Source organism: Hypoxylon trugodes (assembly GCF_022578975.1).
Source record: "Hypoxylon trugodes strain CBS 135444 unplaced genomic scaffold F4822scaffold_4, whole genome shotgun sequence".
Taxonomy (NCBI): Eukaryota; Fungi; Ascomycota; class Sordariomycetes; order Xylariales; family Hypoxylaceae; genus Hypoxylon; species Hypoxylon trugodes.
In genome coordinates this window covers 2,523,418-2,537,777 of record NW_026250019.1, presented here as the reverse complement: position 1 = coordinate 2,537,777, position 14,360 = coordinate 2,523,418, and the positions used below count along the sequence as shown (strand labels likewise).

General features: G+C 46.6%; 6 protein-coding genes across 6 annotated transcripts; 2 read left to right on the top strand and 4 right to left on the bottom strand.

The window, feature by feature from the left end:
• Positions 1-350: 350 nt before the first annotated feature.
• Positions 351-1,448, bottom strand: F4822DRAFT_428341 (uncharacterized protein; the record flags this gene model as incomplete). Its single annotated transcript, XM_051460894.1, has 1 exon — positions 351-1,448. The coding sequence occupies one exon, from the start codon at positions 1,446-1,448 to the stop codon at positions 351-353; it is 1,098 nt and encodes a 365-aa protein (XP_051315768.1).
• Positions 1,449-2,427: 979 nt separating this feature from the next.
• On the bottom strand, positions 2,428-6,130 carry F4822DRAFT_220190 (P-loop containing nucleoside triphosphate hydrolase protein). Its single transcript, XM_051453982.1, has one exon. It carries the CDS (start codon positions 5,921-5,923, stop codon positions 2,708-2,710), a length of 3,216 nt encoding a protein of 1,071 aa, XP_051315767.1. The 5' UTR covers positions 5,924-6,130; the 3' UTR covers positions 2,428-2,707.
• A 208-nt stretch (positions 6,131-6,338) lies between these two features.
• Positions 6,339-7,086, bottom strand: F4822DRAFT_428339 (alpha-L RNA-binding motif-containing protein; the record flags this gene model as incomplete). Its single annotated transcript, XM_051460893.1, has 4 exons — positions 6,339-6,551; positions 6,617-6,799; positions 6,864-6,932; positions 7,000-7,086. The coding sequence occupies 4 exons, from the start codon at positions 7,084-7,086 to the stop codon at positions 6,339-6,341; spliced, it is 552 nt and encodes a 183-aa protein (XP_051315766.1).
• Positions 7,087-7,333: 247 nt separating this feature from the next.
• On the top strand, positions 7,334-8,370 carry F4822DRAFT_220177 (ribosomal protein S18). The gene is made up of 3 exons (XM_051453980.1): positions 7,334-7,490; positions 7,541-7,893; positions 7,963-8,370. The coding sequence occupies exons 1-3, from the start codon at positions 7,391-7,393 to the stop codon at positions 8,188-8,190; spliced, it is 681 nt and encodes a 226-aa protein (XP_051315765.1). The 5' UTR covers positions 7,334-7,390; the 3' UTR covers positions 8,191-8,370.
• F4822DRAFT_220181 (complex I intermediate-associated protein) lies at positions 8,259-10,931 on the bottom strand. Its single transcript, XM_051453981.1, has 3 exons — positions 10,851-10,931; positions 8,554-10,787; positions 8,259-8,499 (listed from the first exon to the last, which is right to left on the bottom strand). Exons 2-3 carry the CDS (start codon positions 10,758-10,760, stop codon positions 8,328-8,330), a joined length of 2,379 nt encoding a protein of 792 aa, XP_051315764.1. The 5' UTR covers positions 10,761-10,787; positions 10,851-10,931; the 3' UTR covers positions 8,259-8,327.
• Positions 10,932-12,186: 1,255 nt separating this feature from the next.
• F4822DRAFT_220141 (uncharacterized protein) lies at positions 12,187-14,319 on the top strand. Its single transcript, XM_051453979.1, has 4 exons — positions 12,187-12,563; positions 12,621-13,041; positions 13,098-13,596; positions 13,647-14,319. The coding sequence occupies exons 1-4, from the start codon at positions 12,441-12,443 to the stop codon at positions 14,125-14,127; spliced, it is 1,524 nt and encodes a 507-aa protein (XP_051315763.1). The 5' UTR covers positions 12,187-12,440; the 3' UTR covers positions 14,128-14,319.
• The last annotated feature ends 41 nt before the right edge of the window (positions 14,320-14,360 follow it).

Below are 14,360 nucleotides of genomic sequence, written 5' to 3'. Positions count from 1 at the left end.
AATCTTCTAGAATCTAGCAAGTGAGATTGGCTATATAGCTTCGATCACTTACACCAACATATGTCGGGGTCTAACCCGTATTCGTTGACAGTAACAATCTATTTACTACATACCGCCTTTTCTGCATCTTGTGCCGTCCGTAAAGTACATGGGGCCACATTAGCCATTACCAGTAACTCTCCATCGTGTCATTACTCACATTACAAGTTCCTCTGCAAAGCAAATAGAGCCATACGGTGATATATCCTCCAAAACCATTCGAGAAGTTTTCACGCTTCCATCGATCGTTCATATGCTAGAAGACAGGCAACTCATAATCGCCTATAATGACAAGTGAGAAGCCGACGTCATTATTGGCAAGGCACAACCCAAGCTCCTATTCCATCTTGGAACTGCGCGTCTTCGCCGATTCCAGCTTGTAGGAAAATCAGAGAAAAATCCCTGACGCTGTTGACCTGCCAGCTTAATTTTCGATCGCCGCCGGTTATCTTACCACATTCGAATGTCCCAATGGTGGTGTTATCACCAGGGAATATTTGATGCAGTTCTGTGTTATTCCATGATGCTTCTCCAACCCCCGATACAAGACTGAACGTCATACCAGAGTTTGATACAACCTCTTGTTCCAATCCACTGAAGCTGTAGCAGGGATAACCTTCAGGAAGAGAGTTGCAGACTGGCATACGGAATTGAAGGGCACACAATGAAGAGTCTGAGAAAGCCGAGCGGGCCATATCATCAGGAACAGTGAAATCGAAGATTGGGCTGCTATCCGGAGAGATAATGACTTCTGCCGAGGTCTCATTTACTCCATTGGGGTCAGATGAATTGCCAGGTCTTATTCCACTGGGGGCAAGTGACGGCGCTGACGGCGAAATGGAGCATGCTTGAAGTGAAGAATCACGTCGTAATGATCGAGTTGGTTGTACGGTTGTGGATCGTGTTGTGAGAGTGGTGTTGCCGGCAGAACACTCTGGGGTTTCGCCTGTGAGTGCTAATGCTACCGACACACAGCCGGCCTTATCAGGTTTTTCTGTGGAGTAGATGTCGTACGTTTTCTCGGAGCCAAAACCAATCGGACAAGCATAAAAAGTACCAGAACCATTGTTATAGTTTAGGTACATCTTGCCATCCGGTTGTGGAGATGCAACATTGAATGCAGTGGTACCAAGGGCGCCTTGGTAACACTCGAACTGGTAGTCTGGTGCTCTCATGAAGCAATAATGTTTCAGACCATCTTGTATGGTCTTGCTCGTCTTGTCTAGACAAAACCCGCCTTGTTGAAAACTACCGCCTAGGGTTAAATCACCGACATGGTCCTCTAGAACAGTCTCGTTGACCGTTCCCACCGAAGTGAGCTGGAAACAGCAACCGCTGTTGGACTGTCTAGGTTGCAGGGTGGCGCAGGTGGCCGTGGTGAATAATAAAGCTTGAACGAATGACTTCATGGTTGGAAATATTTGGTGGTTGAGTTGGTTGAACGAAAGTGGATGGTGAATTTTTGTAAGTATGGTCCTCTAGAAAAAAATGAATGACTGTTGATAGACGATCGGTTCCACAAATGAATGGATATGACGTCTCCAGGGCGTCTTTGAAATTTAGGATAAACCGCGTCGGAATTCCTTGTGGACTTGAGGAAAAAAAGAATGAGATGGACCTTGAAGAAAATAGGACAATTTGTAAATAGGAGAATCGAAAAAGAATTGAATTGGCAGTGTTAAAATAGAGGAAGGTTGAATGTGGTTGGTGAGTTATTATCGTCAACTGGTGGAATGTTTGGCCGAATCACCCAACCTTTCAACTTTATCTGCAGTTAGCTGCTAAAGACAAAGACAAAAGAAGAGACTGACCAAACTATGACACGATATTTAAACAAAAAAGCATATTAATATATAGTCGAATAGGCTAAAACTGCCCATTCGATTTTCATCTTTTCATAGAGTTTGTACAAACATGTGCGCGCTGTGGAACGTCGCCAAAGGCAGAGTACAGAGGGGAAGTGTTACCAAGAAATTAAGGAATTAAGGTAATGTAAAGTACAAGTACAACATCGATCTTGTACGACGGCAATCTTATATTAGGTGGGGGGTGCTACACCAACATTCTTCGCTATTCTTCACCTCTTCTCATTTATCTCACGCCTCGGTCGCTAGTCACGAACTTTGATGGTTTGTATACTCGAACGCGTAGACATGATTCGGTTTGCCCTTGTGTAATCCGCTATTGAGCATTGCTTCAATCCACATTGATAACAATTCCGTACGGTTAAAGCAGATTGCGGAAGATTTGAATAGATTAATAGTAAGTGCGATTTGGGGGTTTAATATATATGACGGAAGAAGTTTGCCTTATCTTTGGGGCAGGTGGAAATTCAGGGTCGATACCTTGCATTAAATGGATATTTCTCATTGCTTTTTATGAAATTAATGATCAATATTTATGAAAAGCACCATTTTATGTAACCATCTCGGTACGTACAGTGCTTCGTGATATCGGACATCCGGACTGAGAGAAACATGATTTTATTTCTATGGGGTATCAGGGTGTAAATGAACTGCCAACGCCAATCCCATAGTACATTCCCAGAAATGTACGCTTCACAGCCTCTGTACCATGTAATCTACGATATTCCCACGACACGTCATGTCAAACGCCTTGACGTCTACCTTGAAGCCACGTAGTACCATGAAAAAGAAAAGAAAAGGGCTCATAGCTCATCCGTGTCGTCCGCATCATCTATCCAGATGGTCATAGACACCCTCTCGGATTTCTTCCGCCGTTCCTCTTTTTTGACTTCCTTGACATCTTCTTTCGCAGAGGGAGATTCTTCGATTTCTGGCTTAATATTTTCTTGCTTGATAGGTGGCATATAAGGCTTTATATCTTCCAGTTTGATATCTCTCTCATCCGCCTCATCCTTGGATTTGATTGGTGTATGCTGTACATTTTCGATCTTCACCTCTTCCATCTTGATGTCTTCCTTCGTATCCGACTCTGACTCGGTTTTCAAGCCGGCGTCCAAATCGATGGCTTCACCTAAGCTTTTCAGCTTCTCAGCCCTCTTCCTGTAGAATTGCTCTAGGCAATTCCTTCGTTCTTCTGGCTCCATGCTTTCAACAGCAAGTGCAAATTCCGTCACACTAGGAAATCCAAAGGTCTCTGCCATCGTACAAAATTGGCGTCGTCTTACATCTACCGGTGGGTTATATTCGTGCTCGATCTGCGCGCCCGCGGCGGAAGCCGCCAAGCTGTCAAAGAAGAGAGCACGGGCCTCTGGGTCTTCTTCATCCCCACTAGCGACCATTTCCGCTTGTCGGGATAACTCGTCCTCGATTTTGGAAGAGCCGACGACCTCTGCGTTATCATGAGTATACTCAACCCCCTCGGATGCAAGGATTGCTTGAACGGCGTCAAACTGCTTGAGCTTCTGCGCTCTCGCTGCTTTCAAGACACTATTCTTGTTTTCACCCTTGATGAGACGAGCGGATAGCTGCTTTAGACCACCGGTCTCGTCGTCGGCATCTTCCTCCTTCTTAATGAGGTCTTCTTCCTCAACATCCTTAACCGCCTTATCCATGTCAATATTAATTAGTTTAACGCCCGCCTTGGCCTCAGCAATGTTTGTTTTATTCACGATATCACGGAGGATGACTTGGTCGCCATGATACGCGAGTAGATTCTGGAGCCCAAAGATCTCTCCTTTGCGGTCGGCATCTTGTTGTACCCCTTTGAAGTAGCGACGTTCATTTGAAGCATTGTATCCGATATTTGCCTGTTGCTGCTTGTAAATTTGCCTTGCATAAGTGACTTCTTCGATAGTGCCTGTCGAAATGAGACGATAGACCTCTACATCACGAACTTGTCCAATTCGGTAGGCTCGATCCTGCGCCTGAAGATCATAGGACGGATTCCAATGAGGATCCATTATAACAACCTTGTTGGCTGATGTGATGTTAAGCCCGACCCCACCAGCTTTGGTAGAGATCAAGAATACGAATTGGTTCGGGTCGGAGTTGAAGTCATCAACCACTTGCTGCCGATCATCATAGTTCAATGTCCCGTCTAAATAGCTAAAGCTATAATTCGTGTTGTTGAACAAATGCTGTAACATCTTTAGTAGTCGCACGCTATGCGAGAAGACCAGTACTTTGTCGCCATTAGCATGCCAGAATATGAGAAGCTTCTTGAGTACCTTCCACTTCCCACAATACTCGGGGTTGGCTAGGTTTAATAATGACTCTCGGCTGCTGTAATACTTCTCCCAGCTCTGCGGCATGGCGGCTTGAAGGAATCGGAGTTCGCGCTTGTGTTTGTCGAGAATGTCTGAGGATTGGGGGATTATGAGGTTGAAATGATTGGATAACTTCTGCAATGCGATGACGGTAGGGAATACTAGTGATTTCCATGACTCCCCTTCTGCGTTGACTGCGTAGCAGCATGATCCACGCTTTTTCTTAGACCCACACGGACAGAAATCGAATGCAGTCCGGACGAAATTCGCAATATCGCTACCAAGTATATTTTCATAGGCTTCGCGCTGTATATCGGAAAGTGGGCAGAACACAACCCTGTCGGTCTTCTTGGGTAGTTGGTGAGCAATAAGGCTCTTCATTCGACGGAGGAAAAAGCGAGGGAGAAGGTTGTCACGAAGCTTCCTCGCGGTTTTGCGGGCTTCGCTGAGTTGGGTCAAAGTAGCTTCATGCGATTGGCCAATTTTCAATGGTTTACATATCATGTCCTTCCAGTCTCTAATCGTACCAAATGTCCCGGGATTTGTCCAATTCAACAGTGTCCAGAGTTCCTCGTATTTGTTTTGGATTGCTGTCCCAGTGAGTCCGATCCTGCACAGAGAATTGACTTGGTTCATCGCTTTGGTGACCCCAGCACTAGGCTCTTTGATGATATGGCACTCATCCGCGACGACGACATCCCATGGTGTCTCATTGATTTGATCGTAACTCCTCTTGTAGGTGCCATATGTTGTGATCATGATTTCTAGCCTTCCAGCGCTAGCTGCACCCAAAACGTCCTCTTTACCTGCACCGTGATATAAGTCAACCGTCCACCACCCCCACCTGTTCAGTTCATTCTTCCAATTATTGATTACTGATCCTGGGCAGATGATCAAGGCACGAGGATACCAGTCGTCGACTTTAGCTCGTCGGAACTTCCTCATTCTCTTGGCATCACGCCGATCACCAGTCTTACCGAACATCACGGTGAGAAAGGCGGCAACTTGAACAGTTTTCCCTAAGCCCATATCATCGCCCAGTATTCCGCCCTTTTGATATACGAAAAGATGGTGGAGGAATTCGACTCCCTTGATCTGATATTCACGGAGATATTGTGCGATAGAGGCTGGGATGACACCGGCTGAATGCTCTAAAACCACATCCTTGTAGGGACGAGACGGTTTAATTCCACTCTTCTCATCAAATTGGGGTTTCTCCTCTAGGTTTTCTAGGTTTTCATCGTCCGAGAAGTATATATCCGAATAGTCGGGAGGTAGCCGTAGTCCGCCGTCGCGTAGAATTTTCCGATCCTCGTCAAACTTGTCGCGACGTGCCTTTAAATACGAAAGGGCATTTGCGTCTGATTCTGACTCACTATCCTCATCGTCGTTGAGCCGGGGATCAACCAATCGTCGCTTGGCAGTTTTAGGCGTACTGCTCCTAACAGAAGCCTTTCCCTTCCCTTTCTTCGAGGATGATTTTCGAGCTGTCTTTTTTCGCTTCTTGAAAATCTCATAGATAAAGTCTTCCTCGGAACTGTTTTCTTCTTTGCCCAAGTTTTCCGTATTCAATTTTCGCTTATTAGATACATTCAACTTGGCTGAGGCAGCAGCGTTAGGTTTAGCTGACGAATCGGAAGACTCCGTCGCATCATCATCCGAGATGACGATGGGATCTGGAGGCCGGGCCATGCTTCTTCATATGAGATCTAGAATAAGTTATGCAAGTCATATCGGATTGAATGCGCGACGGAACGTGGAGTTGTAGACCCGCCAAGAACTGAAAGAGCCATGATGAACAATAGTAAGAGCGCGCCACTGTGATGTAACTGCAAGGTATTAAGATAAGGTGGGGCAAACTTTCACGAAAAGAAAGCGCAATCACGTGTAAAACATGTCACGTGACCGATAATGGCTCTCTTCCTCGTAGGTGAACTATCCGAATAGAATCATTGCGGGAAGAGCATAATGAGGGAACAGAATCATGAGGGAAAGGCTTTAGCTGATTAAGCTTGCCAAATGGATTACCTAAATGCCTAATGCTTTGCTAAAAGTCCCCGAACGCCAGGCTGTAGGGAAGTCGATATATGCACCGCCCAAAATCAAATTATAGTAGCTCGAAGTCATCAAGCTTATCGCGGTACTTCTGGATGTTTCTCTTGATCTTGCTGCCAACAGCCCACGTCACAAAGTCCTCCAGGTTTCGCGTAACGAAGAATGCAGGGTCGGTGATAGTCTCGACACCCACTCGCACGTGGCCTTGCTCGATGAGTTTTGTAGCCGCTTGCACTGTTTCGGCCATTCGAAGGCGAGTCATGACCTAATTCATGTTTAGCAATAAGTCTCGTAATAAATGCAACCGACTACGTAATATTCAGGACGTACCACGGGTAGCCTTCTCCGTGCCATTGCGGATACCGTCGCACCGTGCTCTACATTCGAGAGTTTCGAACTCGAAGACAGAATACCCATATCGTATAGTTTATTGAGAAGTAGTTCTTCATGTTTCCTCCTAACGGGGTTCTCGGGCGGAAGTAAACTAAGGCGATGCGCTAGTTGTCGTAGGGACTATTGATGAAAGATAAGATGTTAATTCATGTCTGGTGCGAATAGAAGATGTCCAAACACGTACACCGCATATCCTGTTATATCGGTGGTAATCTTCAGGCTTTTGGATCATATACCGCCGTATGACAGCCGCCTGTGTGGAAGGTTAGTAATGATCATGTTCAATTGAGACGACGTCGCATAATCTGAAGAGTACTGACATCTCTGTGATTATTATCTTGTTTCCATGTGATGAAGTCTGTTTTTCGGAGCAACCGCTGCTCGTGATGCTTGAGTTTCCGAACCATCGTGTCTGCTAGTCGATAAGAATTGTTGTATTGGGAACTTGGTTATCGTAAAGCGAAGTTCGAGAATTGGAGGTTCGACTTTTCTTTTTCTTATCGAGATCGGGAACTTTTGAGACCCATATTAAAATCCGATAAGAGCTTAATCCCTGCACTCCGCGAGATAGAGGGGTAGATCGGCAGGGATCACTAGTTCGCTCGCTGGAATAACTATTAACCCGTCTAAATTTCTACATGTACCTCGAATTCACTTTGAAGGCATCACCAAATTGCAAACACAGATTGATCGATACGTCAATTGCCCAAGATGCCGCCACGAATACCCTTTCTAGCCGCCCTACGGCAACCCTCGAACCTAATTAAGTCCCAAACCGCCTACATATCAACCAGCAAACCATCACAGGCTCGTAAGTCCTCTTCCCCTCCCTCAGCACTTCTAAATACTAACACAACCCAGTCCGCACCGACTCCTCGGCAACATCCAACCTCCTAGCCCTCGACGACCAATCCTCCTCCTCTAACTCCCCCTTCTCCAAAACCCGAAGGCCACGGGACGCCACATCAGCCGCAGCCGATGTATACGACCGACTCCACGGGACCGTCTCCAAGCGAATGCGTCTCGAAGAAGAGCTCCGACAAAAAAATGAAAGCGACGACTACTCACGACAACTGTCACGTCGCTGGAAGGCAGGCGACGTATACGCGCCGCACGACCTAAGCCCGTCCGAGATGAGGAAGTGGCGCAAGAGCCAGATGCAGAAGAAGGATTTGGTGGATATGTTGGGATTGAAGCCGTTGGATATGTACAGGGTAGGTTTATTACCCTTTTCTCGCTTAGGGAACTACAGAAATTATGGGTGGCTGCTAACAGTCTCGCAGAATTTCTCCGTTATTTCGGAATTCATGACATCACATGGCCGAATAAAGCGAGCCTTCGAAACCGGTCTGCGACCGCCCAACCAAAGGAAAATGGCCAAGGCGATCCGACGAGCTATCGGTCTAGGTATCCATCCCAGTGTGCACAAGCACCCCGAAATTCTACTGCGAGAGCACCAAAGATACAATGAGCAAAACACATACTCGCTCAAGAAGGACCGCAACATCTAAATATGTGGGCGGATAGATGGATGGATTGTACAACAGCTTTTTAGTGCCTTCTCTTATTTCCACTTATATACAGAGATAGCCATCTAAATATATGTATGAATAATGTTGTACAAAGATCAATTCATTCATATCAATCATCACGCCTTCCACGGCCTTCGGAGTTTAAATATCACGAGCCCTTCTTCGTCTCGCCTCCTGCCGTATTTTTCTCTTAGCGCTGTCCACGCTCTAGGGTGGGCTTCTTTTGCCCATGTTTCGAACTCGTCTTTCTTCTCTTGTGAGGGTAGGACATTGAACACCATACCGAGGCTAAAGAGTCGTTAGTTACTATTAACGTAGCCCGGGATGTTTTGTAGTACTCACTTATGAAGATCGGGCCGCTTCCCGACCACCTCATCCATATCCTCCAAGAGCGTCTCCGCTTTTGTAACATGGCCATGTGCGGCCACGGCTACCACGTACGCCGCGTAAACGTTCTCAGGGACGTCGATCTCCATTCTCCGTATCTTGGCCCATAACTCATCAGCGAGGCCATCACCATCGGGTGTAATTTGGTAAGTTCTAAACGCAATTTCAAGTGTTGCGTATGATGGTCCTTCACGGGACGTAGTGATCTCCTTCCAGAAATCTAGTGCTCGGTAGGGCAAATTACATGCAGCATATCCAATCATGAGCGCATTATATAAGAGCGTGTTGGGTTGAATCGCTGCGTCCATTTTCAACATGTTGTGAACCGATTTTAAAGCATCCTTATCCGGAGCCCTGCCTATTCCTTCCATGAAGCGGACATATGTGTCTAGGGTGGGGCGGAGATGGGGGTTGTCGTGAGCGCGCATATGACCAAATACATGTACAGCCATATCCGCTCGCCGCCTATCGAAAAAGGAGTCCATGATCGCTACTCGGTATTCAACCTCTAGTTCGGGGAAGAATTGGCGCAATAACGCATATGCATCCCATACTCGAGCGGTACTGTTCTTCTTATCTGTGCAATATTGCACAAAGGCTTCTCGGACCATAGAGCGCTCTGCAACGCTATAGTGGACTGTATGAAGTGATAGTGTATCTATCACTTCGTAGGTTTCATCGTTTTTCAGGAACGCCATACAAATAGATACCACCGTTTCAGGTTCCAGTGTTACACGCCGTTGTTCGAGATAACTGGTGACATCGAGAACCCGTTCATGGTTAGGACTAGATTCAGAACACATGGCGCGGATTAAGGAATTTAAGACGGGTAGTTCCCTGTCTTTCGTTGGTTCTTCTAGGCCTTGGAGAGATTGATAGGCAGCAAATGCGCCGTCGAGATCGCCGGCGTGTATGCGATATTCTAACTGGAGTGTATAGGTTTTGTAATTCGGTTCAAATCCTAGCTTTTTCGACAATGCGATGAACCGTTCGGCCAGGTACGGATCATCCTTGTCGATAGCAATCTTAATGAGACCATTCATTGTCCCTGTATTGGGCTGAGAATTCGGTTTGTCTCGACTCTGTTCGTAAGCAACATTTATCATATGTTCAACATGATCAATCCCCTTTCCAAGTAATAAAACAGCCCATTGCAGGGCTGTATCCCAACAAGGCTTGCTGGTACGTAGAGGCCCCGATTCTAATCTGGAGATGAGATTTTGGTAAATACCCATAGCCCATTCTTGTTGATCATTGCGAAGCGCAAATTTAAGTATCTCATAATATGTCGTAGGAGCCGGGGGAAAGTCTTTCTGTATCGGTTTATTGAACCAGTGTTTCGTCTCTCCGACGTTATTGCGTTGCGCAAAAAAAGTGGTCATAATGCCGTGAAGGGTCGGATCATAATCAAGACCTGCCTTCTTTGCCTGCGAAACTAAGTCGAGAAGTTCCGGTTCACGATCCTCCTGAGCGAGACCCCGAATAACGGGCAAGAAATGCCTCAATCGGACTATGTCAGGCTCCTCGCCCTTCTTTCTACCAACGTAGTCCAACGCCAAGTCTTTCGCTTCGAGAGCCTTCCCATATTGCGATAATGCAGCTAATAATGCATAGAAATCCTTTGCTTGTTGTGTGCCCCTCTCCTTCAACTCGGTGTAAATCGCTGTCGAAAGCTCAAGATGGTCGGTAAAGTGGTCTCTCGGTGTTTTCAGTAAACACTCCCTCGCAATTCGAAGGTCATCGTCGGATAATTGCATATTTGGATCATTGGTAGAGCGACTCGAAAGATGGAGGAGCACTCGGTGGGCGCACATAGCCTGGGTGGAATTGACAACCCGGCCAAACCGAGCCTTAAACGTAAAGAATTCCCGCCATGCTCCGACAAGTTCGGCCGGGGGAGGAGGCCTAAGACTATCGTTTTGTGCAGCACCAAATTGAAGCAAAACCTCATATCCCGGTTCGGAGTCAAGCTCTTTTAACGCCCGCGGAGGTTTTTGAAACAATTTCATAAAATGTCTTCTTTGTACAGTCCTAGAAACCCTACACCTCATGGGATATATACGAGTGGTCGGTCTTGGGAGGAGAAATGTGGCAGGGAGGGTGGCCGTTGCCTCGCTCGCAAGAAGCCGTCGCAAGGCATGGCGGGCCAATTGCGACCGCATAGTGGGAGGTAATACTATGTACTCGAGCTACTACATGATTATTAGTAACTTAGTCGAGTAAAATACGTCCAGAATTATCGTTTGACTCACCTAATCATGGCTAAAGCTGGGAATAGCTTCGCGGCGGGGAGGACGGGGATAGGTGATAAGCGCTATAAAGCTTTGAAAAATTGATAAATTGATAGAAGCTCCGGCGCGTCATTCGTGATTAGCGATAACCCCCCTGTTAGCAGTGTGGGCGGACCGGCGAATTGGAGTAACCTGCTCCGATATTTCTATAGCAGCCCGTTTACCGACTGTCGCTTTTGCTTACGTCATAACTCTTCTCTCCAAAGACATTTATTTTCATTTGTTTCTACATCTACTCAACTTCGTCTTTACAACTTTCATTATCTACTGGTTAAAATTCAATAACCACCCCGCCACCCTATGTTCCAACCAAACCCGGCCATTAAAAAGGCTAATAATCAGACAGTACATCAATAAATCTACATACATAGAAATTCACACCTTATCGTATATATGTTTCACGCTGTCTTGACAATTATGTTTTACATTCACCTCGGTTGTTCTCAGGCATGTAGGTACGTACATGGATGAGGGGTGATTCCCAGGTACATAGGTACAGTTAGAGTAAGGGTTGGTTACACAGCATGGTTAGCCGCCTACTCTGCCGACTCTTCTAAAATAGCGCATTTCCATTTCCCCCAGCCATTCATTCTTGAATTACAATTCTTAATCACGACCATTACTCTTTGACCTTAGACTACTAAGTACCAAGGCAGGTAGCAAATTGCGCCTCGAATAATGATACCCAATTTAATACGATCGAGTTGTGGGACGTGTTGCCCCTGGGTTTTGGTGTGGTAACACAGGTTTTATACTCACTCAATCACTTTACATGATATCGACACGAACAGTCTACGTACCTGAGAAGATACCACACAACAAGACTTGTAGCCTAACACATAAGGCAGGTCACGAAGTAGTCCCCAGTATATCCTGGGGTTAATCCGACAATATGGTACCGTAGCAGGCTAATATATACCTTCCATTTAGCATACGTATACTTATCAATCAGGACCCATGAGCCTGGTTTAGTCTTGGGGGTACGCGGGAGAAGTCGCTTACTATATACGGCTTTGCATATACTACCTCGCAGCCCTAACATCCCAGGAGCAACCTGTATTGCGTGCTACATTTGGGGGGTTTAAATCCAACTGAGGCTGAATTAATATAACTTGACAGATCGGAATGGGTGTTGAAAAGTTTCAATTCCCGTTCAGTCCCCCTGTCTCCTTATAAATATCAGGATGTACGCGATGACGACGCAAGCTAACCCACACTCATCCACACCCCTGATGTGACCCAATCGAACCGGGACCGGTCGCGGCGAATCCTTTTAGTTCCCTGCAAGCCATGTCACCAACAACATCGAATAAGAATCCAAATCCAATGGAATCTGCGCGTACAGCACCCTTGCTGCGCCGCCCACCGTGCTTATTCCCGAGCGGGCGAGGCTTGAGATGTGCTGAAACGATTCGTCGTGATATTGGCAACCGTCCCACAAGACATCTCTGTGCCTGACTAGATCAAAAAACCTAATCTTCCATTCTTCAAGCTTCAAGGCAGATGAAGAAATACGACCACGTTCGTGCAGCGATGAGATAGTTCGTTAATATGCTGCCTTTTGGCTTTGCACGATTTGGCTCTCTTCTGCTGTTGACACTGCTCGGCTCCATCAGGGAGGGCCGCGCGTCCCCTGATGCTGGATCGGATCCGACAGCCATTGGCTCTGCTTGTGTAAGTGAACGCTCCACTACCTCATTTTTTCCACATCTGTGCTCACAAATTTCATAGTGTCGAAGTCTTTCAGGCAAATTCCCATCTCAGGTCCTATTTCCTAATAGCCCCCCTTATAACGATTCAGTGTCTTCATATTGGGCTCAACAGGAGCAGTTAATATCTCCATTATGCATCGTCTTGCCAACTTCAGCTGATGACGTCGCCGCGACACTTCAAGTACTTTATCATGGTTCTTGTAAATTCGCGGTGCGAAGTGGTGGACATGGGACTTCGGCCAACGCATCGAATATCGACAATGGAGTTACAATAGACTTAAGCGCCTTGGATTTCATCCTTCTCAGTGGCGACAGGTCCGCGGTGGCTGTTGGACCGGGGCAGACAGTGGGCGATGTCTATGCGCTCCTCTATAAAGCCGGGCTCTCCTTCGCAGGCGCACGAGATAGCGGGATCGGTATAGGAGGTTCAACTCTAGGTGGTAAGTCCCCAACTGTACAATTGTCTTATTCCGATCGGAGCTAAGTGAACCAATAGGTGGACTCGGATACTTCAGTCCTTTTTCAGGTTTCGCATGCGACTCGGTGGTTGAATATGAAGTCGTCCTCGGCAATGGAACCATTATTAGCGCGACGCAAGACAATAACAGCGATTTATGGCACGCGCTTAAGGGGGGCGGTAACAACTTCGGCATTGTCACCAAATTCGTATTTAAGGTGTTCCCGCTTGGAAGTATATGGACGGGCCAGGCGGCATACGCACCCTCTGCAGTCAACAACGCGGCACAGGCTTTTTACGACTTCGTTTCCGACCCCAATTACGACAACAGCGCTAGCCTACTAATGAGCTACGGCTATAATGGCGGAAGCACTCCGTTAATCGAGTTAGAATACGTATACGCTGCCCCTGTCGTCGATCCGCCGTCCGCATTTGCGAAGTTTTACGCTTTGGAGGGTCAAGTCGCGAATGAGACAGGTATAACAAGTGCCCCGGCCCTTTCAATCAAATCAGGGGTGATGGCGCCGGGTGGACAACAGTAAGACATATAATCCGACGATCTTTTCTGGGTTACTGACGCAGTCGTAGACAAGTCACATTTGCCATGAGCTTCCAGAACAATGCTCAGATGCTCCCGATTATATGGACGATGTACAACTCAAGTATCGACAGTATCTCTTCCATCGACGGAATCGCATGGATCCTTACCTTCGAGCCAGTTGTCCAATCACTAGTAAACCATTCGAAAGCGAACGGAGGTAACATTCTAGGGCTCGATATATCGTCGCAGGGACTCGTACTTGCACACTTTTCTGCCAGTTTTGATAACGCCGCAGATTATTCGACTGTGAGCATCGCGGCCGAGAAGCTCTTACAAAATATCAACGGCGTAGCGAAGAAAATCGGAACTTTCAATCCATATGTCGACCTTAATTATGCGAAAACTACCCAGGAGCCGTTCCTTAGTTATGGATCAGATAATTATAGCTTCCTGAAGGCGGCGGCAAAGAGATACGATCCGGCTCTGATGTTTCAGAATCTAATGCCGGGAGGTTTTAAGTTAAGCTGAGCTTGAAATACGTCAGAGATTGAGGATTAAAATAAATTGTCTTGGGGAGGCAACTCCGCGAGGATCTCGACTGCTTCGGAGGAACGAATACCAGAGGTTGATATGCAGGAGGCACAAATTGTTTCGGTGTTCATTCAATTCAGCATACCTTGAATTCATTTTCGGCAAACTGCGTCATCAGAAGAATGAAAGGATAGTACGCATCTCTGGCGCAATGGATAACATTCATATAG

Bases quoted from the DNA above. Each gene is read 5' to 3' on its own strand.
- F4822DRAFT_220190 (XM_051453982.1), bottom strand. From the start codon at position 5,923: ATGGCCCGGCCTCCAGATCCCATCGTCATCTCGGATGATGATGCGACG.
- F4822DRAFT_220177 (XM_051453980.1), top strand. From the start codon at position 7,391: ATGCCGCCACGAATACCCTTTCTAGCCGCCCTACGGCAACCCTCGAAC. The intron at 7,491-7,540 runs GTAAGTCCTCTT...AACACAACCCAG, and splicing joins CAGCAAACCATCACAGGCTC to TCCGCACCGACTCCTCGGCA. The intron at 7,894-7,962 runs GTAGGTTTATTA...ACAGTCTCGCAG, and splicing joins AGCCGTTGGATATGTACAGG to AATTTCTCCGTTATTTCGGA.
- F4822DRAFT_220181 (XM_051453981.1), bottom strand. From the start codon at position 10,760: ATGCGGTCGCAATTGGCCCGCCATGCCTTGCGACGGCTTCTTGCGAGC. The intron at 8,500-8,553 runs GTGAGTACTACA...ACGACTCTTTAG, and splicing joins AAGCGGCCCGATCTTCATAA to CCTCGGTATGGTGTTCAATG.
- F4822DRAFT_220141 (XM_051453979.1), top strand. From the start codon at position 12,441: ATGCTGCCTTTTGGCTTTGCACGATTTGGCTCTCTTCTGCTGTTGACA. The intron at 12,564-12,620 runs GTAAGTGAACGC...CAAATTTCATAG, and splicing joins CAGCCATTGGCTCTGCTTGT to TGTCGAAGTCTTTCAGGCAA. The intron at 13,042-13,097 runs GTAAGTCCCCAA...GTGAACCAATAG, and splicing joins AGGAGGTTCAACTCTAGGTG to GTGGACTCGGATACTTCAGT.